The 23285-nt window shown below is 32.9% G+C and overlaps 1 protein-coding gene across 8 annotated transcripts in view; it reads right to left on the bottom strand.

The window, feature by feature from the left end:
• Positions 1-23285, bottom strand: part of LOC146589271 (CYFIP-related Rac1 interactor A) — a 60448-nt gene that overhangs the window by 18702 nt on the left and 18461 nt on the right. For 4 of the 8 annotated variants that reach the window (XM_085316529.1, XM_085316533.1, XM_085316531.1 and 1 more), the window contains exon 4: positions 5982-6061. The exons of 1 other annotated variant lie outside the window; for it this stretch is intronic. In XM_085316529.1, coding sequence (XP_085172655.1) covers positions 5982-6054 — 73 coding nt within the window. In that variant the 5' untranslated portion in view covers positions 6055-6061. Of the gene's footprint in view, positions 1-1140; positions 1163-5981; positions 6062-6249; positions 6330-23285 lie in introns of those variants that run through there. 3 more of the 8 variants (XM_085316532.1, XM_085316534.1, XM_085316536.1) reach the window with 2 other exon arrangements.

Below are 23285 nucleotides of genomic sequence, written 5' to 3'. Positions count from 1 at the left end.
ACAATCCAGTTCACCTTCCAAAAATGAAGAGATTCTTCTTCTCTACATAGACTATTTCAGCATATCCTAAAAAACCCACCACAAAATCCAGTAATTTGGCTGAATGTATCTAGTTCGCCCCAAATAAAAGGCTTTATCATCGGCACAGGAGAAAACTCTTCACCATCACACATTGGAGAGACAATTATCACTCTCTGGTACTGCTGTTGGCTTTCAAGGCTGGACTGAATGGAGCATCAAAATACTGAATTATTCAATGCACATATACAACAACCCTCTATATTAAGATAAAATTTAGCTTTAAATAACTTCTCTTCGCGCAGATCCATAGTAGCTGCCTAACTCTAAAATGATTACTGAAGAGCATACAGAACTGTTGATATACATCATTAACTGAAATTAATACTGGATTTGACCATTTAAGTATGACCATGACAGTTATGAAACTTGGTTCTCAATTTAGAATTAAAAATAATGACAGTAAAAGGTATCACAAAAAATGCAGCCAATCACAGAAGCATCTGCAGGGAGGGGAAAAAAGAGCGTAGATTTTTAACAAATTTTTATGTATCTCAAAATTTTCTAGGGGAAAATTAAAACAGTCACATTCCAAATGTTATTAAAATGTGAAATTTGGAAACAAATTTCTTTTTCAATAATTCTTCCTCATTGTCAAATTGAAATAGAATTTAAAAAAAATACCTTTGAGCTAGCTGAAAATACTTTTTTTTCTACGTATTTCAATGTGTTTCTATGTCTGTTTCCACTGGACTATTTTTCAAGAACTCAAGAATTATCCAAAAGAAATGTACTGGAGAGGCTAAAGCTAAGTATGAAAAGAGCAGGCTGGTGTAAAATATGAGAGCAAAAGGAGTGTGCAACCAATGAAAAGCAGCTTGAAAAAGTATATTTAAAAATGCAGAACAATGGAGTTTTTCAGAAGATCCAATACAAGATGTTCTGCTAAAATTTTTCATCAAGAGAGAAAATTTTGTTCTAGAGAATCATAATTCACAAGAAAATAGATTTAAAGAGATGTTGCACAGGGCAACTCATCTCTACAATACACTGCCTAAAAACATGTATTATTAAAGGGATTACCCTTTAATGGTGAGGGGGGAATAATCCTACTATGCTGACCTCACACTGCAGTTTCATGATGGACCTAAGTCCAAGTCTGCTGATCTGCTTGTCCTTCTGTCTTGAATTTTTATTCACGCTCACGTGCCAGTCCTAGGGCTCTTCTGAACATGCAGTCATCTGGATCACAGTTTGATCTGGCTTAAAGACTGTTAGGTGGGGAAAAGAGGTAAACTTAAAAAAAAAAAAAAAACGAGAGAGAGAGAGTGTGTACCTAGCCAGGACATTTTTCCACRTAGCAATCGTGTTTGTACACGCCAATCCTAGCATAAGGATATGAGACTATGCAACAAAGTGTCACCTATAGAATCACCCATTTTGAGTGGCACAGATTTAGATTTTCAAGTCAACAATGAAGTGAATTTAACATTTTAACATTCTTTTACCGCTTTCTTTACATAAACATTTATATTACTTTTGGCTAGTATCAACACACAAAGCCTCTGATTTTTGAGGTAAGAGGAGAGACTGTTTCTGTTCCACTTTTGCTCACCAGGAAAAAGGCTGTTTTACTTTTATTGCTTTTCCTTTTTTTTAAAAAAATAGTATTTGTATGGCACACTGCATGCATAGCAGGAATAAGCATGTTATGTCACATGTTTTCTTTTCAGCTACAATAAAGTTCAAATGAAGAGCAGTACAAAATATCAGAGCAGGAGTACCCTAAAACTCTAACCATTTCAGAAGTGGTGCTGACAGATGTAGTTTGAGATTTGAGTGTACTGCTAATGAAAAAAAACCCACAAAACCGAAAAAGCAATATCCTGATGAAAATAATGAAATACATTAAACAATCTCAAAACACCTTTCATTTAAAAACGGACATTCTCTAGAATGCTTCCTGCATAATGTTCAACATTAATTCTTGCAGGGGAACTTAGCAGAAGCCTTCCTTGGATATTTATATGAGGATAGCAACATATTCAAGAAAGATACTGAAGAGCAATTGATCGTCTAGAATTTGAAACTATACTTTTGCCTATTTAACTTCATTTTAGTTATTTTTCACTCTAAATCAAAGATGCAAACAGGTATAATATTCTTCACAGATCAATGTGTCAAAAAGGTGTTGCACAGCTGGAATAAATCATTGTGGACAGAAAGGAATATTGCATTTCTACAATCAAGCTTATCTTCCTTTCAGCTTCTCATCTAAGATCCATCACATGGATCTACTTGGAAGATAATTGGAAGATTAGTAAATATTTAAAGAGTCTTACAGCTAATCTATTCATATTTGAAACTGAATGAAATCTATGATAGTCCTATACTGAGTCTGAGCCCAATATAAATACAGTCAAAATCCCATTTGCTAAAAGGCTTTAGCAACAAAACAGAGGGATTTTTGTTCTTAAAACAGCTACCTAACTTTTCATTATTAACCTAGATATAAAAGACTTTGTATGTATGTATGTGTGCATGTCAGTGCACATATCTTTTATATATATAAACATATATATATATACTATGTGTGTGTATATTTTGCCCTTTAAATGTAATAAAAAAGTATAAACTACTTCAATATACAGGGTACGTGCACATCCCACTAATACAATTAAGAGGAATTAAAAAAAAGGAAATATAATTGGGTAAGCAAACATTTATATCTACAGTAATCTTAACTCTGCCTTATTTTAAATTCATCAGATCAAAACCATTTTCTAAGTTACTTGCAATGTCCAACACCCACTGTGACTGGAAAGCACTTTCTGAAGAAAGCAGAAACAAAATTGCTAGCTCTGCTTGCATTCAGATTAAGTCACTTTGGAGGAGTGGGGGAAGACCAATAAAATTACTTGGCAACTGTCACATACTGTTTATTAAAAAAAGGCGGGGGCCTAAACCAGAATATTTCTGTATTTATATCCTGGAATATCAAGAGTTCATCATACTAAGGGTTGTCACAGGAGAATTACAAAACTATAGAAGTAATTCTAGTCTCTATCGCTTGAMTAAACTTACTTTTTCTTCGTAACACAAACAATAACATGAAAACACACATCCAAATTCTCTCATTTCTCTACTATGAATCTATCATATTCTATGATTCTATCATAACCTTATTTCACGTCAAAAGAGACATTAAGTCATTCTGTTTTACTTTGTGTTGATCCAAAGCTCTGGGAAGTCTTTTTGATTTTTTTTGTTTACAAGGAAACCTTGGTAACTGCACTGGATTCAAATAGTACTTACTACTGCTACTACTGATGACATCAGATAGACAATAATAAAAAGTAGTACAGGAAAAAATAGTAACAGTATGCTAAATGTCTGACTTTTTGGATCAGTTTGATAAAATAGTGAATCTATGAATACCTATGGGGATTCTCTTTTAAAATACTTGAATTTAAATAAATACATATTCTACAATATGTAATTATAAACAAAATGTTAAATTCAATGTTTTCAGTACCATCAGTGTCTACATAAATAATACAACAATTCCCCAAATCTATAAAGTATGCAAAATTGTTCTATATACATACAAGTAAAAACATACATTCATTCTAAATTTGTATTGCTATCGTTAACTACTGGGTAAACAATCATTTTTGTGTGAAAGATTCATGAAAAGATTAAAAGCAATTGGGAGGGGAGAGGAAGAACATGGACACATAACAGGAAGATGAGTAATACAGCACAGATCCATAAAATAAACTTGTGCCTCATACTACGCAGATGATATCAAGACTATCTACTATATACGCAAAGATTTCAGTATATGCCCAAGTGGTTACATGATAAGTGTATATATGTCTGAGACACTTCAGGCATAGTTTAGTAGTCAAAGGCATCTTTTTTAATAGGATATCAAAAATCTGGCCCCAACTCCAGACCAGAACTAATGATTCTATCCTAAGCAACTCAACCTTATAGATACAAGGCTGAAGGATTTTAATAGCTCCTCTGAATCAACTTTCATCCACTGAACTCAAACTGAAAACTAAGTACACAGAAAGTCATTAAACAAATCCAGAAAGCATGTAAGTAGATTCTTATTCATGCCTATTAACAAAAGARCTTCCTTTCACTCCTTACAATGGCTAAATAGAGGAGATCAAAGTCCCCAACTAAAGGGCTCTTCAGTTACATCTCTTCTACATAATACACATTTCACCCAATAAAACCTCCAGGACTTTAATTTAAAAGCAATAAAACTGCAATACATTTTAACCATTCAATCAGGAGTGTCAATGTATTTAAATCTGGAGACAGCTCAGTTCCTCTCAAGTTAGTGCCCAGGTGTGAGCATTTACCTAGCCTAATCACTCATCACTTCCTTCAGGAGGGGATTTTCTCAGCATCTCCCTGTTTTACTTCTTGTTGGCAAACATACCAAACATACTTTTGGAGAGAGAGGGAAAAGAAAAGCCCTCCACTGCCAAGGCAATAAAATAGGTATTTTCCCTGCTCACTATTACCTCCACTCCTACAAGGCCTCCCACTGCCAGACCACCTGTTTCCTGCCAAGTCTGCAGTTTTGGTTAATAGCACATTCTTACAATGCATGACATGATGGGACTGATTAAACCTGGAAGCTCAACCCAGCTGAAAACCTTTGTAAAAGCTTGGCAAGCCACAGAACTCCATTAAAATATTCTGAAGTTTGATAGACAAAATTGCATGATGGTTTAGACAAAGGTTTAACAACCCTGTTTCACAATAAAATTCTCAAATTATAGACATTGAAGAGAGGATACAAGGCTTGCAGTACCTTTTTGTAAGCCTAAACCAACCAATTAACTTTCATCCACAAGAAACTGATTCTTCATAATGTGGTAAATAAGTTCAGGAGGAGAAAGTTAAGTGCAAAGTTATATTCATAAACTGGCTCTCATCTAAGATAGCATGGTTGAACAATTTCATCCCTAAGATTTAAATAGGTGTTTAACTGACTTTTTGAAMCAGGGCTTCACAGTGCATAAAGTCTCATATCAGTTCAGTAACCTTTTCATAAAAATAACTGTTGAATAATAATATTCAAGAAAACTATTTTATAGTGACAAAATTTGTCTGATCAGCTGAAATTCTCTTTCAAACCATGCTTCAAAATGATTTTTTTTAAGTGGTTTCTTTCAAAAAGGTGTTTCTTAGAATAAAGATATTAAAGACAAAACATCATACTTTGTTAGCATTTTAAAATAAAAAAGCATCACACATAAGTGATGGGGTAAAATTAAATCCATATTTAAGAATTTGAGGACCAGTTTTCAAGAAAATGTCTAGAAATACATGCAGGAAAACTAACCAGCAAAAGTAAAATAGCTTTGATATAGATACAGATGTGACCAGGGAATTAGTAAGCGAAATGCTGTTTTGCAATCTGAAAAAACATGCAATTAAGAGAGATGCAATCAAGCATATACACTTTGACATCACTTTATTGCTTTTTAGAAACTGTAATAACCCAGTTAAATCACTACTGAACCAGGCAAAAAAGAGCGCCACCTACCCTGTTTAGATTCAAGATTTTTATTTTTATTTCCAATATATATAGTTTCATTGAATGAAAACATAAGAAAAAAATTTCCTTTGATTTGTTAAAGCAAGCTGAGGTCAATGTTCATTCACATGTGAATTTAATGATGGCTTATAAATGTCTTGAAACTAATTCAGGATAAGGCTTTGCTCATATATCTCTCATTCTGCCCTCTTCTCTGCTCAGAAGTGACTTAAATCATTTTATATGGTTTTATAAATATCAGAAACCAATATTCAACTGAAGTGTAATTTGCTTTGTTTGCAAATCTCTTTCGAATTGCTTTATAATGCACAAGYGCATGCAGTTTATTAGGAAACAATAAGCAAAGAAGGCAAGCCAGGCAAGAAGCTTTGCTCACTTTCAAAGTCAAGGAAAAAATTTGGCCCCTGATCAAGCTCTGTGCAAGTGAGAACTTTTAAAAGATTTCCCATTTGGTTCCTGAAAAATAGAAAAGGAAGAGAAAAGGAATCCTGAGTGAACAAACAATTTTGGAGGCAAGGACTTGGACAGACTCGTTCTGCTGAACAACTTATGCTGCAAGCAATCAGATTTTAAAAGTTTTTCCTCAGTTCGTTGTAAAGTCAGAGAAAAGATTCTCTCATTGTCTTGTAATTCTTTGAACTTACTTTCAAAATCCAGGAAAAAATGTGGATAGTTTTCAATTTCCCTGGTAAGGACCTTAAGAAGATTACCCATCCCAGCAAACCTAGTAAATGCAACAAAATCATAAACAATTATATACGTAAAATTAGAATCTTACAACTAAAAGCTTGACACAGTCTGAATCATATATTAAATCTTACGGCAAGTTCTGAACCATGAGAAACAATTTGATGGTCATTTCTGTGATGTCTGTATGCTGGGACAGACAGTAAGACCTTGTATAAATTCAGAATCAACAAATTGGAATCAAGTGTCAGTACAACTTTGCTAAGGAGAGAAAGATATTTATGAACTTGTTTACTTAGCAAGAAAAACAAACTTAGAACTATCCAGATCTATATTTTTAATCCTCTGAATTGCTAGACCCAGATTACTGAATCCCATTCCAGAGTTAGTTTTTTTTTTTTTTTTTTTTTAAGTAAAGCTTTATAAAATACTCCTGTTAAAATTATTAGAAAAATAGCTGAAAATCCTACTCTGTTTAACTTTAAAAATTTATGCATTTTTGGAAAAAAAAAAAGTTCAAACTCTTTTCAGCCATCTTGGAAACTTTAACATTCCAATTCACAAGAAAAGCTCTTAAAAGGAAAAGTGACCAACTCTTGAAAAGACAAGTTTCTTTGAAAAAGAAGAACGGAGAATTGAAGAAAAAGTAGGTTTTTACCAGTACAGCCCTTAGGGGGACCCATTTTATTCAGAAACTGTAGAAGTATAGCCTTCTTGAGCAAACTTGAACTTTTTGTCACAAGAGAAGAAATTAAGTCATGAAAAGAATATATAAGAAATAAAGAGAGTCCGCCTAGAGGGATGTAGAAAAATGTAATTTAAGATTCAAATGTCTGATTGAAATTTTTTTTTTGCATCAAAGAAATATTCTCAATGCTCTAAACCATGGATCTTGGGGCTAACATCTGATGTTAATCTATTTTTCAGTTTAACTTTTTTGCCTTTAAAAATTCAGAACACAAAGCTGATTCTAAGCATGCACATGGCCAGTGCTTCATCTGAGGAAACAGATCCCTCCCCCCAGATTCTCCCCCAAGCATTACAGAAGAAAAAGTACCATTAATCCTCATTTCTATATGTATAGAAAGGATACATTTCCATAGTAAGAAAACCTAGGAAAAGCCCTGTAATAGAAGGCTTGATGATTTTAAAGCAGTCTTGATCAACCCATAAAATGAAATAAATTTAGTCAACAATCCATCCAGAGCATGAAGTTTTGCATAAACCCAGCCTTTGCTGTCTTTAATGTTTTGCATGAAAGAGTTCTTCAGAATTTCCTCACCAGAATCAATGCAGTGAGTAAACTGTCAAGTTTTTAATAATTAGCAGCACTTTGTATACACACTATTGAAACATGAGGGAAATTCTCCATTTTTCATAGTTATGTCTATTTACAGGCAGAAAAAGTAACACAGTTTTATTTTCAGAACAAGATCTGGACTTTTTGAACTCAGGAAAAACATGCAAACAAAACAGAATAAATTTTATACAACATTAAACCTGGTATTTTCAGTAATCTGATATTTTTTCACACTGAAATAATACATTTTATCAGCATCGTGTAAAAGGGACAGGATAACACACAAATATTTATTTCCTTTTCATAACCTTGAAAGAAACAATTTATATTATTAAGAAATTCTATCACAATCTAAATTGACTCAGTTTGGATTCCTCACTTTCAACTCTAATTTTAAGCTGTATCTTACCTCATAGCCTTCAATCTTCAGAGAGAATCCAACCATTTCTTCTACTGCTAAAGTTAATACCACATCCGGAGACTGGCTTGCCTAACATGTTTCAAACAGCAAGAAAGCTGTTCTCTTTGCCAAAAACCAAGCGTACGCTCCCTCATTTGCATTGAGTAGCTTGAGGTCATGTGCGCAATCTCCGATCCTCCTTACAGGAGAGTACAGCATATTGAGGTTGCAGAGATTTCTAAATATGAGTATTTTTCCCAAACTTTCACTATATTCCTTAACTAATTTTTCACTTTATTTTCCTTTCCTTCAAATCCTATTAAGACACTGATGCAGCAGTTCAGGTCATAGGTATGAAATGAGAATGCTGCCAAGAGATTTGCACCCATTTTCATGGTCAGCCATGATCCTGAAGGTGCTACTTTGACATCTATCTCCAATGTGCACAAAAACAGAACAGTGATATTCAGCTTCAACATTTAGAAGATGTGTTTCAGTCAGTTGCTAAATATATCTCATTTATAATTTCTTTATCGTTTTCTGAACACAAAACTAAAGATAAGACCTTACTGCAAGTAACTTTCACTTTAAACACTAAGCCATCAACTAACACTAAGCTTTTAATTCCAATTTAAAAGGCTAGCCTTCACCTTAACAAACCAGTTAGGGCACATATTTCCTTACCCTCAAGCAGAATTACTCATTATACCTTTATGTTCCCCAGCTCTTTGGATGTCCCCAAACCTTCTTTTCCTGGAAATTTTAATACTATAACTTATACATCATGAATTTCACATCACTTCTGGGATAATTTTAACCAGATTTCAAAGTAACCAAATTCTGAACAGGTCAGTATGTATGTTGTAGTTGTGACTTAAATGCAAGTAAGCAGTTGATGTACAGTAACAAAACATTTATACAAGTGTAACATTCCATTTTATTGGACTGGAAAGTATTACTATTATTATTAAACCTAAAAATGAGTTTAAATATTGAAGAGTTAATGTATATATTAAAAATATTGCTTTTGCAGCATTCCTAAGTGATAGTAACTTCTCTGTAGTGTCCAAATCCCTTAAAATGCAAATTTTTAATAGTATGCTTTAGAGGTGATGACAATTTAACATGAGAATTGTGTTTGCACTTTCCATCTTTCCTACTACTTTCTGAACTATTCAAGCTTAGGTATGAATGCACATAAGCACAGAGAAAGTATTTTCTAAGGCATTAACTGCTGACAGTTTAAAACTAATTAGTACATCTTGATGCTTAGTACTTAGATGCACATAGAAATATAAATATTATAAAGACAATGGTGAACAAGCAGTAAAGCATTTTATATACCACTATCCAAATGCATATTTTAAAATTACTGAACTTCAAGCCAAAACAACACAAGTCTGTTTTCTATCAAATCAGTTTCTGAATTTTAATAAATTTAGTTTACACAATCTAGAGGAATTATCTAGGACAAAAAAACAAATTCTCTTCCTACACCAGATCATTTTACTTTTTAAATTTTGATAAACAAACTACCTCCCCTCCCCCCMAAAAAATCAACAAAAACAAAAACACCCATCCAATACTAAAATGAAAACTTCAAATCTGACATGAATTTAACATATTCTCAAGCATATTGAAATACAGTTTTGAAAACTTAGCAAGTATTCACAAGCTGGCTATTGTCAACCTGATTTTGCAAGCATTCTAAATGCCACATTATTTAACTCTTCTTTATCTTTGCTTATATGCTGTTTTAGTAAGTACATAATTTAGAGCGGTCGATTTTTTTCCCCCCCTAATTGATAGCTATAATAGTATATACATTGCTAAGAAGTCACAGCTTTGTAAAAGAAACCATTTATTTCCTCTCACTCTATAGGGCTAATTTATATCAGAACAGACTCAGAAGCACCAGGATCACAGCAGCTACACTAAAGTAGACAAGCGTTTAAACAACGTGCTAGTGAAAAAACGGGCACATACACCAGCTCAACTCTTGGCTGCTCATCAGTGCTCCTTTGCCAGAAATTTCCTAAATCTGCCTGCTTATATATACATATACTCCCAAAGGCTTTTGTCAGAATCAGCTGGATCAGCAAATACCTACTGTTTAAATTCATTTGGATGATCCTAACCAAATGGGGTTAGGAGTGTTCTCATGAGCAGCTCCACTGATAGAGTCTAGAGAAATAGAGACTCCAGGTCCAGGAGTGGCAGTGAATACTYAGGACTGATAACTTCTCTCAGTACATCTGCACTTGGGAAGAGAGAGGCATCCAGTCTGCAGACTAGGGAAACTCTACTGTACTAAGCATACTAGTATTATTAAAGCAGTGGAACTGACCTTACCACATGAATAAACTGCAGTTTCAAAAAAAAAAAGCAGCATCCGATCCCAAGGAGGTCTCTCAGATCAAAAGCACATATCCAAACCGTTGTGATATTTACCCACAAAGATCGCTGAGATGCTTGTAAGAAAATGGAATTGCACAACTCAGAAAATATTAAATAATTTAAATGAATAAAGAAACCCTGATTAGCACTTTTGCATTTTTTCCATTTTATGCAACAGACATATTAAAAAAAATATGTCATTTCTTAAAGTATTTGTGGAAGGCTAATTCCAGGTAGACTGGAATGATGCAGCACTTGAATTTATCCAGACAATGGAGGCATCTGGCAACTGGAGCTCTTTCAGATGATGCTCACGCATCATCCCTGCTCCTTGCTCGCTCAGGATCAGCAGGAGAATGGAATTCTGTGAGGCTCGTGCATCATAATGGACATTATCATATATATGAATATGAGAATATTATTGCTATATGCAGTACTGGAGTCAGGAACATTCAAGTATGGATTTTGATTCACACCCACAGTAATGCTACCAACCTTGTCAACAGTTAAGAGTTATCTAGATCCCAGGACAGAACAACTTTAGCTCTAAGCCATTCTGGATAGACATTTGTCCAACCTATTATTTAGAATCTCCACCTTTTGAAGAGCTTTTAGTGTCAAAGGGAATCTCTGCTGACTCATTAAACTCTCTACTTACTGTCCTATTCACTAAAACACTACTATCTGTAATATCTTTTTACACAGAAGAATATGGCTGTATCTACCTCTATTTTTAGTATTGATTAGTTCCAGCTCTTAAGCTCTTGTACAATCTAGCGATCATGCTTTATTACATCTCTGCAAAGTTTTGCTCTGAATTTTATCCAATTGGTCCAAATTATTATGAAAACAGGTCACTCAACTCTAGTTAAAATATTTAACTATACCCAAGTATAGCACAAGTATAATGAAGGAACTGTGTCTTTTAAGAAAGTATTCTTCTTTATACATTGATCAAATATAACTTGTAGAGTTTTATTTTACCCATTGCTTCCCCTTCTGTATTTTGGCAATTGACTATTCTTGCCTCCATACAGTACTTTATATTTATCCACATATGGCACACTATTTTTTTTCTGATCTCTCCAATTTTCATATAGTTAAGAATATTTTCAGGAATATTTTCATGAATATGCTAGTATCACTGTCATCAATTATTCTACTGGTAAGTGTTTGAATTGATAGCATAATAGCCTTGACTGTGCAAATAAATGTTAGCTATGAAAAATGGTATTATTCCTGTAAGGACATTTCAGAAATAAGCATAAGACTGCGTTGTTATATTACAAACATAACAAAAATAGTTTATAAATGTGCTTGAGATGATAATTTCAAACAACCAGAGGTATTTCACAGAAAACACCTACAGATATCTTTAGCAAGGCCTGTACCTTAGGGAAAAAAAAAAAAAAAAAAAAAAAGGAGTTCTTTTCAGAGTCCAAGCTATAATCATTTCCCTATTTCCCAGAAAAATTAAAACCTCTTTATCCACACTTATGGCAAATAAATATGAATAAGATTTTTCATAATTTCCTTTTTATGAACAAAGTTAACCTGTAAAATTTATTTGCATATCAAGAACCAAAAAGCAATTTACAAGTAAGCAAATTAAAAACAGGACTACACCTTCCTTAAGCAGGGGAAGGATAAACAGCAATCTCCCTCCCCTACACACACACACACAAAAAGTATAGTGAAAAGTGGGTACGAGAAGAACATTGTTCAAGGTGAATATAATCCAAGCTAAAAGGATAATTTCTGCTTTGAACAATTACTTTAATACAGTTCCTAGATAAATAAGGCTTCAAGCCAAGAGCTTTCACTGTCAGCTGAGATGTAGATTGCAGGACACAAGTGAAAACTACAAAAAAAGGTGAGGCAAGTCAAAAGGAGTTAATAAATAGTTTATAATGACAAGTGCATTTTTCAGTAATCACAAAATGTTAAGGTTGGCCAGCAACATTAATACTTGTAGCCCCAAGGATTAAAGAGCTTAGCTCATGGATTTGCTAAAATGAAAATGAAAAAAAAAAAAAAAAAAAGTTATGCAACATTTCTATAGTTAAATCATCAATTTTCCATTCAGAATTATAGGAAAGAAAGCTTGAAGATTCTGCTGAAGTCAATGAAACACNAAAAAAAAAAAAAAAAAAAAAAAAAAAAAAAAAAAAAAAAAAAAAAAAGTATTACCTCAGATGAACTTACCACTTTGAGAAGAATTATTTTATATACCAATCTTCATACCAGAGCATACTTGGAACAGAAAACACACGCATTTCAAAGTGGGCAATGTCAAAAAGAGCCATCATGAAGGCATGAAAGCCAGACTACTAAATATTTTAATCAAAATATCTGGATTAAGATTCATAAGGCATAACTAAGGTCTCATACTAGAAAAGGATTAGAATAAAATTGAAGTTATATGCTTGAAATACAATTACATATTTGAATATCGTGCTCCTTCACTGTATAATAATTATAGTATTCTAGTTTCAATTCAACAAATTTTTGGCATCACATTCACAAATGTGTATATATGAAGGGACAAATTCCCCCCTGAGACAACAAACAGAGCTTATATCAACTGATGTTATTAGGTAAACAAAGTAGGATATTAATGCTTACCTGATACATGGGACAGGAATGCCTTTAGCAGAAAGGGAGCACGTTTGGCTAGCTAAAGTGTTTTTTTTTTTTTTTTTCCTCCCTTCAAAACAAAACCATTTCCTATTCTTCCAGATAGAGTTTGACTCAGTTCTGAAGAACTCTTACAAGAGAAGCAGCAGTCTCATCTTCCTCATCTTAAAACTCCCCTGTCCTTGTTCTTGTCTTCCCTCACCAAAATGATAATGCAAAAAGAAATTAATGTAATAGTGCACAGAGTTTTGGAAGTCTAAGGATTTGGGTATCTGAAAAGCTATCTGGTTTCAATATTCATGGATATGAGTGGAAATCTATTACTGATCATATACATTCTCAGATATAAAATCAGAAATGGGACTCAAATAAAAAAAAGTCAGAAACAGGAAAAAAAATGTTGCTGCTTGTTTCAAGCCATTGATAATTACCAATTATTCATCCAAATATCATACAAAATATTTTGTATTATTCTCATAGAAAATCCAATGTATGTACCTGAAAAAACATGATAAAAACTAGCATATACTAGTTCTTTGTAGAACTATGATTAAGATTTTCCTCAAAGTGATTTTATTTTCAAGTTATTTCCTGCTCCAGTTGACAATGGGGATAAGTTTTTGCAGGTTAACTTTGTTCTTTATCCATTTTACTTCTCTTTAAAAAAATATAGATGCAAAACCAGCACATCTAATCTCAGTCAAGACAGAATAAACCCTACAATGACTGGATTTCTTATTGCACAGTTGCTAGTGAGCTGCTCTGAATGTGTTAGTATATAGGATGTAATTCATTTTACTGGCTAAAATCTGTATTTTTCTTTCATAAGGTAATGAACTGTAAGATACGGATCTGAAGCAGTATTTACAAGTATCCCTTTCTGGAAAAGGGTTGGGGGGGGGGGGAAATCAAACAATATCTTAGAATACTAAGACAATAATTAATTCTCATGAAAGAAATTTACTGACACTACCAGAATTAAGATAGCTATGGCTGATACACTATGTATCAATTGCTCAAGATTTTTGAATTAAAGATGAAATATTGCTCTTGGTACAGATTAGTTGCAATTAGTTTACAGTATTTCCATTTGTGTAATACTGGCCATATTTAATATATCTTGTTACACAAAACAGGAAAACTAGTTGACTTTTTCATAGTATGATGCTATTGATGGGAATAGTAGTTCCACTAAGAAAGACATTATTTAAAAAATAGTGTAAATAGGCTGAAGGAACATATACACTTTTTTCCTTAAATTCATAAAAAGATAAGAGAATAAAAAATTACTGTGTCTCTTGATAAAGGTAAATGAGCAAAGAGCAGGTACCATCCCTAGATATTTTAGAGACCACTTAATCCCAAGAGAGTGGTAAAGAAGGTTTTGCTGAACTATGGAGGCATCTGATAGCAGAATTGTGCAAGAAGCTTTAGTAAGTATAACTGATTACATATCTGTACATGCTCCTGGAGTTGATTAGTGATAATGTTCTTTCTAGGACATGGAGGAGGTTACTAGAGGAATGGCTACTTTAGGTTTGATTGATACTTATAAGAGGAACTGACTGAAATCACAGGAAGGAAATACAGGAGAAATGAATTAAAAACAGCAGAGTTTACTCTTAGAAAAGAAAGAGAAAACAGCAAATTAAAGATCATGATTTCAATAATTTCAGCTATCTGGAAGAACAAGTCTCTTGGAAAGTTAACCTAATGGATAAAGGAATACAGGAAAGCCAACAGTTAAAGTACACAACAGCCTATTCCAATGGACAAAACAGAGCATTAAAAATCAATATGCCTGCATGAGCATATGGAAGGACAGAAGGAAGAAAAGAAATATATAAAGAAGGAAGCTTTATCAAATGACTGTAGGTGAGAAAAAAGAAAAGTCTACTTAGCACCATAAATTCGTTACAACACTGAAAAGGAGTTATGAGTGGTTTACTGTTAAAATAGGAAGGTAATTTTATACTGTATCTGTTATTTGTTGTATAGATATGGTTATGCTCAAAACTTCTAATTAGTGACAGACAGTCAAGTACAAAATGAAATACATACTAAACTAGACAGGAATACAAATAATCTGAAAAATAGGTACAGTTCAAAATCACTTAATTYAGTAAATATAAATGAAAAATACTACCTCCCCCCAAACTATAATTGCAAGTAAGCAGAAAGATTGAAGAAAAGGTATTTGATCATCATACTGGGCCATAAATTAAACATATAACCAGCTAGAAAAATATTAAGCTGAAAAAATTCTCAAAGATTGCTCTCATAGTTAAGGGAGTGGGGGACTGAATACTGAACAGGAACACATTTTCTCCAAAATATTAGCCTAATCTGTGTATTAGATGGAAGTTACAGAAAACTATAAATTCTAGTAAAACTCTTCCTTTTAGCCTTGTTAGCTTTATATCATTTTGATCTCTTCGGATATTATTTTATTGACTTTTATTCTTTCACACCAGATATTTAATTCATTAATACTTATAGGGGAAGATTGATATCATGAGATTTTCTGTAAAATATCCTGCCTTGAAAATTGCATTTAGTTAATAGACAGGCACATTAGATGTCTTAATGAGGGGAACACAAAGAGATTCTTAATTTTGCATTGTGCCTAATACATTCAGAAACACATCCCTTATCAAAATCTGTTTGTAAACTGCTTTACTACCACAGAATTCAAACCAAATTTCTGTGCCCCAGCATGAGTTGTTAAAAGACATTCTAACTCTTTTTGTATATCCATGCAAATCTACTATTTACATAAGATGACAAGGGAAGAGTATTGTGGACGGCGCTGAATTAAAGTCATCCTTCTAATTAAAAAAAAAATTTCTCATAAGTAAACGAAAATTTAAATAACATGCCAACCCTGAGAGGCTTTACAGTAATTAATTCAAATCACTGCTGGAAATTATCCTTAATTTAGCAACGAAATTTGCACAGTAACTTTTTACTAAGAAAACAAAATAGATGCAGAGTAGTGACTATGGCATACTTCCCCTTTCTTACTATATCTATTTTTGATTAATTGATAAGTTTTTATAATGATTAATCACAAGTCCTTTTATTACAGTTTATCCCCTTCACATTACAAGACACGCAGCCTATAGAGGCCCATTATACAACGAAAACAGAGTATTGTTCAATGATGTGAGCAAAGCTAAACATATGCACAAAAGTGGACATTGTACAGTTGTTTTGACAACCCTACAATGCTACTCAGTGGATTTCCTGTGAAGGAGACATTTAAAACTCACAGACCAGCCTACAGACATTTGCTCATTCAATATGGCTTCACATGAAAAAGAGATAAAACAAGCTCAGGAAGTCTTTGGTTGATTATATAGTGCCCTCTGCTGTTTGTAAGAGAAACTCACCAGGAGCCATTCAGCATTTTGAATGTTTTTAATTAACCAAATCATTGCAGAGTATTATATTATTAAAAGACAAACAAAAAAGTGGTACAAAAACCACATGAAAATTAATGACCTAAATGAAAACTAGGCCACCAGCTTTTTATTTGAAATGCTTATTACCATTACATAACTTTCATATCACAGGGTAAAAAACCCATGATTTCTGAGCAGCATTTTAAATTTTTGAGTCCAGGGCCTAGATTCATCCAAAACCTTATGGAACTTCATGAGCCTCTCTTTCTTCTTAAGAAAAGGCTAATTGTTTAGATCTAACGATTGTTTAATATTTGCACTGAATCATCAGTGCTAATTTATTTCTGTAAGAGCTACTGAAAACTCATTTTTTGCAGGGAATATAGCTACTTTATCAGCAAGTGAGTTTCTCCACTACCCTTATTTTTCTGACTAAAGCTAAACTAATCTAGGTAGTACTTTAATAACCAAGTTTTTGGACAGTAATTTTTGTTTTTTCAATTTTACACTGTGTTCCATTTCCTCCTAGTTAAACCAGGAATTTACTTTAAAAGTAAATGTAAATTTACATGTAAAATTATTAAAACTACTGACACTKCTCCCAAACATTAAGCTACATGTCACTTAATCAGACTTAGCAGAAAGCAAAATCACTAGTCAGTGACTGTTCATAGCAGGGCATCTCAACATGCCATGTAACACATGCTAAGTGAGCCTTTGGCAGCAGTAGTGTTTTCCACATATGAATGGAAATACCATTTTTATAAGCTTATTTAACAAGTTTAGATTAATGCTACTTCTTTTGAAGCAAAAAACTAAGAGATGAAAACCAAGAAATCTGGTCTTCCTTTTGCAATATCTGATTAAAAATTAGATAGGATAACATAAGCTTTGAAATGCTGATAATCTGCAATCAAAAATGTAGTTACATCGGACACGTTCTTACTGCCTGTTGACTACATCAGTATGAAAGACAAATCGTGCCTTTTAGAACTATGAGCTATAGCAAAGACACTATACTTGGGTTTATATTTAAAGTTTTATTTTTGCCTGAAAGGGATCCAAGAACAGTCTTGTTTCAGTCTGTAATTGTAACTAATGCCCCATTTATGCATAGAGGAGACRTAAATCACACATAAAAGAAGCCACTTTGAAAAGATATCATTCATTACCTTCTAGTAAAAAAGCCAATTATTAATAACCATCTAAACAGTACATTTAAGAATATTTTTAGAAATTCCTGGGTAACTAGTTAAAAATCTTAAATACAGTGTAGAAACTATATATATACACCCCCAAACATACATATGCTTGTATACACACATGTTCATCTAAAAACTGTAAATGAGCTGTTTGGTACAGAATAATTAATAAAAAAAGATTAAAACTGTAACAATAATACAAATCAAGATTAAAATTGTCTAAATCAGAGCTTTCTATTTGCTTGCTCAAAGCTTTCTACTCTAAGTATCAGTAAATACAAGCATCTGTGCAACAGTACAGTCTATAGACATTGTTTAGGGAGAAGGAGTATCTCTGCAATTTCAGCACTAAGAGCTGTAAAATTTGGGTTCTCTTCCTGTTCATGCCTTAGATGACCTAAGTTCTTTGGAGGATGGGCTAAGATGGAAAAAACCATCTTCCTAATATCCGTCTTTCCTAATATCATGATAAACAAGTGGAAGACAAAGTTTCTTAAAGAAGATACAAGCATTACATAACACCAAAATCTACGTGTTTTCTTTCAGTTTTTGTAATTTACACAATCAGCTTATGTTAAGGCACTGAGGTATAACAAGGAATTGAATTGTTTGTTCACCTCTGAGCCAATTATTATTTTAGTTGTAGTTCATTTAAGTAAGAGATTTAGTTAAAAAGCAGTCAAGCTATGATTGAAGACTACCTATGTTCATAGRAAATAGCAGAAATTTACAGGAAAAAAAAAAAGAGTTCAAAGAAAGATTTAAAGGCTGAAAAAGAATTTAAAGGCCAAAAAAAGTCAATAAACCAATATATACTTCCACAGAGGAAAAAAATCTCTTCCGCAAGATCAATTAAATTGCAGAAGGACAGTGTTCTTTTTTTTTATTATAGGATGGATTGTTTTTTGAATACAATGATTTAGGAAAAGAATACACATACACACACCATGTGTATGTACACACATTTGTCTCAGCTGCAATTTTTTAATATATTTTAATTTGGCACTAGAAGCACCAGGTTATTAATAACACTATCTAAACTACTTAGCAATCGAATGTTTTTGTGCAGAGACTGTATTTCAAGAATAATCAATGTGACTGAACAGACTTTGTGTCTATCTCATCTTTCTGGTATATTCCGAAGAAAATATTATTTGATGTCTACMAAAGATTCCAATTAAATTAAGATCCACACTATACTCCCGTTTTGTGTGTGCCTTCCACAATGCCTTCAGAGAAATGGTCTACTTCAGTTACCTTCAGTTAGGTCTTCTTCTGTTAAATCCTTGAAGAATCAGCTTGTTCTGTTTCATAGTTTCCTGAGACACACATTTCCAGTCATAAATGCTAAATAAAACCCTTACCTAAAACACCATTATCAGTAGATTACAAATTATATTTCATTAACCTAAAGAACTAGTGCAAAAAGTCCAAGAAGATTAATCGTTCTAAGTTAAGGAAATATGTAATGAGAAGATCCTTGTTTTCCTCTAAGGAGTTTCAGATTCTGAAACAAATGATACTTACAATTTAATACACTTCATCTAGAAACTGAATTACAAAAACTAAAATGGGTAGCAATATTGTAAAAGTGTTTGTTTTTTGAAAACCTGCTACTATCAATGTATTCTAACCAGAAGGAAAACTACAATACATAGCTTTCTGCCACTCAATTTGTTTTTGGAGAAAGACTGTAGTTAAGGCAGTTATCCACTAAGTGGCATTATGAACTCAAATACATCAATTTGACAAATATAATCTTAGCACAGTGCATTTTTCTTCCTACAAATAAATTGAAGGAAAAAAATATCTTTGGGTGATTTGTTTGTCAAATTTAGGCATCATTCCAAACAGTCAAATTTATTAGTAAGCTAGAATTACCATTTTCTCTTCACATCAAGTCATTTGCAAGCATGTAGCACAGTGCTCAAGTTCGAAATAAAATATCATAATAGAAAGACATTAAACTAGCAACCGATATGCTGGAGAAACATGAGCTCAAAAATTTTAAAAGTGGCTGAGGTTTCAGAAATACTGTAAACCAATACATCTTTTATTTCCTGTTGCAAAGTGTGAAAGCACCAAAGTCATCAGATACTTTAGATACTTTACTTCAAGTAACACACATACAAAAAAAAAAAAAAAAAAAAAAAAAGTAAATTTAATAGACTAAGATTAAATCAACTCTAGCCGATACTCGAAGTTAGTCCTTTAAAAAAAATATATTTGGAAAAAGAAAAAAAGAAATATATTTCTTTTCAATGATTGTTTAAAATTGAGTTTTAAAAATGTTATTTAAAGATTAATGAAAGTAAATACACTTATTTTCGGAAATATTTACTGGACAAAAGTATTAAGAGATGTCTAAACACAGTAAAAGTGAATTAGAATAGAACTCTTAATTTTAAGTTTGTTCTACTCCAATTGTTTGTCCCTGTTTTGTATCACTGTCAATTTGTACATAAATTAACAGCTACTGAAAATAATGTTAAAAAAAGTCATTGTCAGTGTGTAAGAGAGTATAAGAAAATAAAATAAAGCAACGAAGTCTGCATTTTCTACCTCAAAGCATGTATTTTATGCTTGTGAAGTGTCCTACATGCACTCAAAATTCTGTGCATACTTCAATGCTAGAAGGAGAAGACATTCTTTTTTTGGGGGGGGGGGGGAGAGATTTTTTTTTTTGGAATTTTTTCCTCACCGGTCACAGAGGAATTGCTTTAGGACATAGTCCTTTTTCCCTACATCCGCCTACGGCAAACATTTGCTGAAAGTCAGCGACTCCAAAAGCAAATTGTTTACAATTAACTCAAAAAGCCTTTTTAAAAATTGTATCTTTGTTCCAGTTGGAAAGAGAGACAGCCAGATGTGTGACTTGTTGATCTTGCTCTTTTCTGACCTCTTAGTGTAGGAAGAACTGTAGCTGAGGAAGGAAGTCAGCAAGCTGTGTTAATGAAGGTGAACACTGCAAAAGAGATACTGCCTTTAAAAAAAAAWWAAAAAWAAAAATAAAAGGATCTTTGAAACAGTTCTTATTTAAAAGAACCTCTTGCTACTGGTGAAAAATTAGAGTCTCTGTTTCAGAGAAAGTCAATAGAATTTGTGGGGTTTTGTTACTTTTGAAAAATTCTGTCCTTAATTTCAAGGACTCCCATTAATTTTCACTACTGAGTATTAGATAACACCATGCCACTAACACCTCCTGGGAAACAGTACTCCATCGTGGATACAAAAGTCAGAACAAGTATTTGGATGCTGGGCACTTACTGAGTTGCAGTCCATCATTACAGATAAAAATCAGGCCTAAAGCTGAATTCCATATTCAGAGTATACCCACTTCTTCATAAAACACATCTGGCAAAAACCACAAGACATGGAATTACAGTTGCTACGTGWCCTTTCTTCATATACCTCTCTGAAACACATTCATATCATTATATCTGTAAAATATCTGACAGTGAATTAACTAGTAAACTGAGTTAAAAACTATTTATTAGTTTTATTGATGCCATATGCAACCACTTGTCACAGTACGGAATTCTTGTACTAGATATCCTACAAGTATAGAACAATTTTCCAAAAAATTCACAGTAACAGATATGTGAAACATTATCATCTTCTTAATGAACAGTGAATTCTTTTCTATAAAATTCTTAAAATGTATTCTAAAGTATATGATTACACTGTTTTTTTTTATTTATTTTTTTTAAACACTCATTTTACTGTGGTTCCTGAGGATGTCTAAGAATACCTGTGTGTGAAGTAAAAATTCACACACCATTCAGCTTTAGTTGAATTAAGGCTAGCTCCTTATACAGTCAATGAAGCTTCCAAAAGGCATCTCTGAATTTAATGTTTGAGGTGATCTCCCTGCATTGCTGTATTCATCTTAATAATTCAAATCAGTTTTGGAAGAATATGACCAAGTGTAATTTTTGTCAAGCAGTTCCTATTTTTAGAATATACAGAAGTGTCATCATCTGAAGACCTGAACAGTATCACCATAATTCAACCTTCACTATTTATTATGATATTGAGTTAATAAGCTTCACTGTATATTCTTAGAAAACAGGAAATTGGAAATGAATTCTCTTCTCATCCCAGGTTCTCTCATTCCCTAATGTCATTTAAAAAGCAACTGTAATAGATCACCATACACATGCATATACRTACACAAAAAACATTGTTGACAACGAGAGTTTAATCTGGTAGAATTCAAATTCTAAACAATTGTAACAATATTTCATACCACACGCTTCAAAATATTTTAAAGAGAAGATCTGCACAACAGACTAAAATTCAATCTTTTCAGTTTAATAGAAGGGGAAAATCTCATCATAAGACTTTTTGAGCACAGCTATGAGCACAGAGAATTACTTCTGTTGCACTGATGTTAAGAAATTATTGTTAGTTTGTCACTGTCATATTAAGATTTGGTTTTCAGAAATTTTTCTTTTAGAACAAAGTGATTATATGCTGCTACAGTCCACATTTTATCATAGGCTTCTGATAAAGTTAATATTTAAAGCTACTAAAGGCATATTAAAAGGCTTGATTTTATTATTTTTCTTAATATCTGTAAAAGGTCTTTACTAGCAAGCAATAACGATTTTAAGAATTTACGCAGCTTTAAAAAAAAAAGAAAAGAAAATCCAAACAGTTGTAGTTCCTCACTTTTTATTAGCTCCTACCAATGGAACTAAAAAAAGCTGTGAATTGCACTGTATTGCATTAACTTTCTACTGACTAAATTTAAAAGAATCCATAATTTAGTAAATCTCTATTTCCTCATTTCGCTCATATTTTGTTTTACATCACTTCATCTTTTTCCAACATGTTACAAGTCTTCATCTACATTCCTACCAGTTTTCTCCTTAATTCTCCTTGTCAGTTTATTTTGCTTGTCCCAAAGACCTCCCTGCCCCATGCAGAGAGGTTCATCTCAGCCCCCCAATCAGGATGTGTGAGCCTATGAAGAACCCTGGATTTTGAGCTCCTCCCACCAAGAAAGGCCCTCCTTCATTTAAAAATACAACAGCCCCTAAATGTAATTCTGTGTACAATTCAATAGGTATATCATATGCATAATTTCTCTTTTGAATTCCAGATGATTTTAATAAAGTAAAAGGCCCTTAATGGAGAAAATAAAGTGGAAAAAATAAAATACACAAAGCAGCTGCATCAGTTAAGTACACAGTTCTTCCAAGTATTGCATTATTAGTTTACAAGATACAGAAGAATAATTTCCTCCACTATAGAACTTATTAAAGCTAYGATTACAGCCTTTAATCTAAGCACAAATCCTTCCTTCCACCCCTCAACAACCACCTCCTCCCTTGGACCACAGTTTGTTCAGCTATTCAGTGAAATAAAATAGGAATACTACTGGTTTTCAGCTATACTCGTTGCACATTCAGTAGAATCCTCTGCAGCCTTCAATTAACAAATCTTTAGACATTCAAAGTCCTCTACAGGTGGTTTTGTTTCTTTCAAAGAAACATCTGTTAATGCATACCTTTAATTTGATAGACTGACACTGAGATCCTTGGATTTATTTGGGTACTGCCAGTCTGCTTTGATAACAATCCAGTCAGACTGCTGCCATGTTGGGCTTCTTCTTGCCTACAACAAACTGATTTTTTGGTTGTCATTT

This window comes from Rhea americana, unplaced genomic scaffold (assembly GCF_003343005.1).
Source record: "Rhea americana isolate MKP2758 unplaced genomic scaffold, rheAme1 scaffold_470, whole genome shotgun sequence".
Lineage (NCBI taxonomy): Eukaryota > Metazoa > Chordata > Aves > Rheiformes > Rheidae > Rhea > Rhea americana.
Note: the sequence above shows the minus strand (reverse complement) of the source record. Positions and strands in the feature narration are given on the sequence as shown.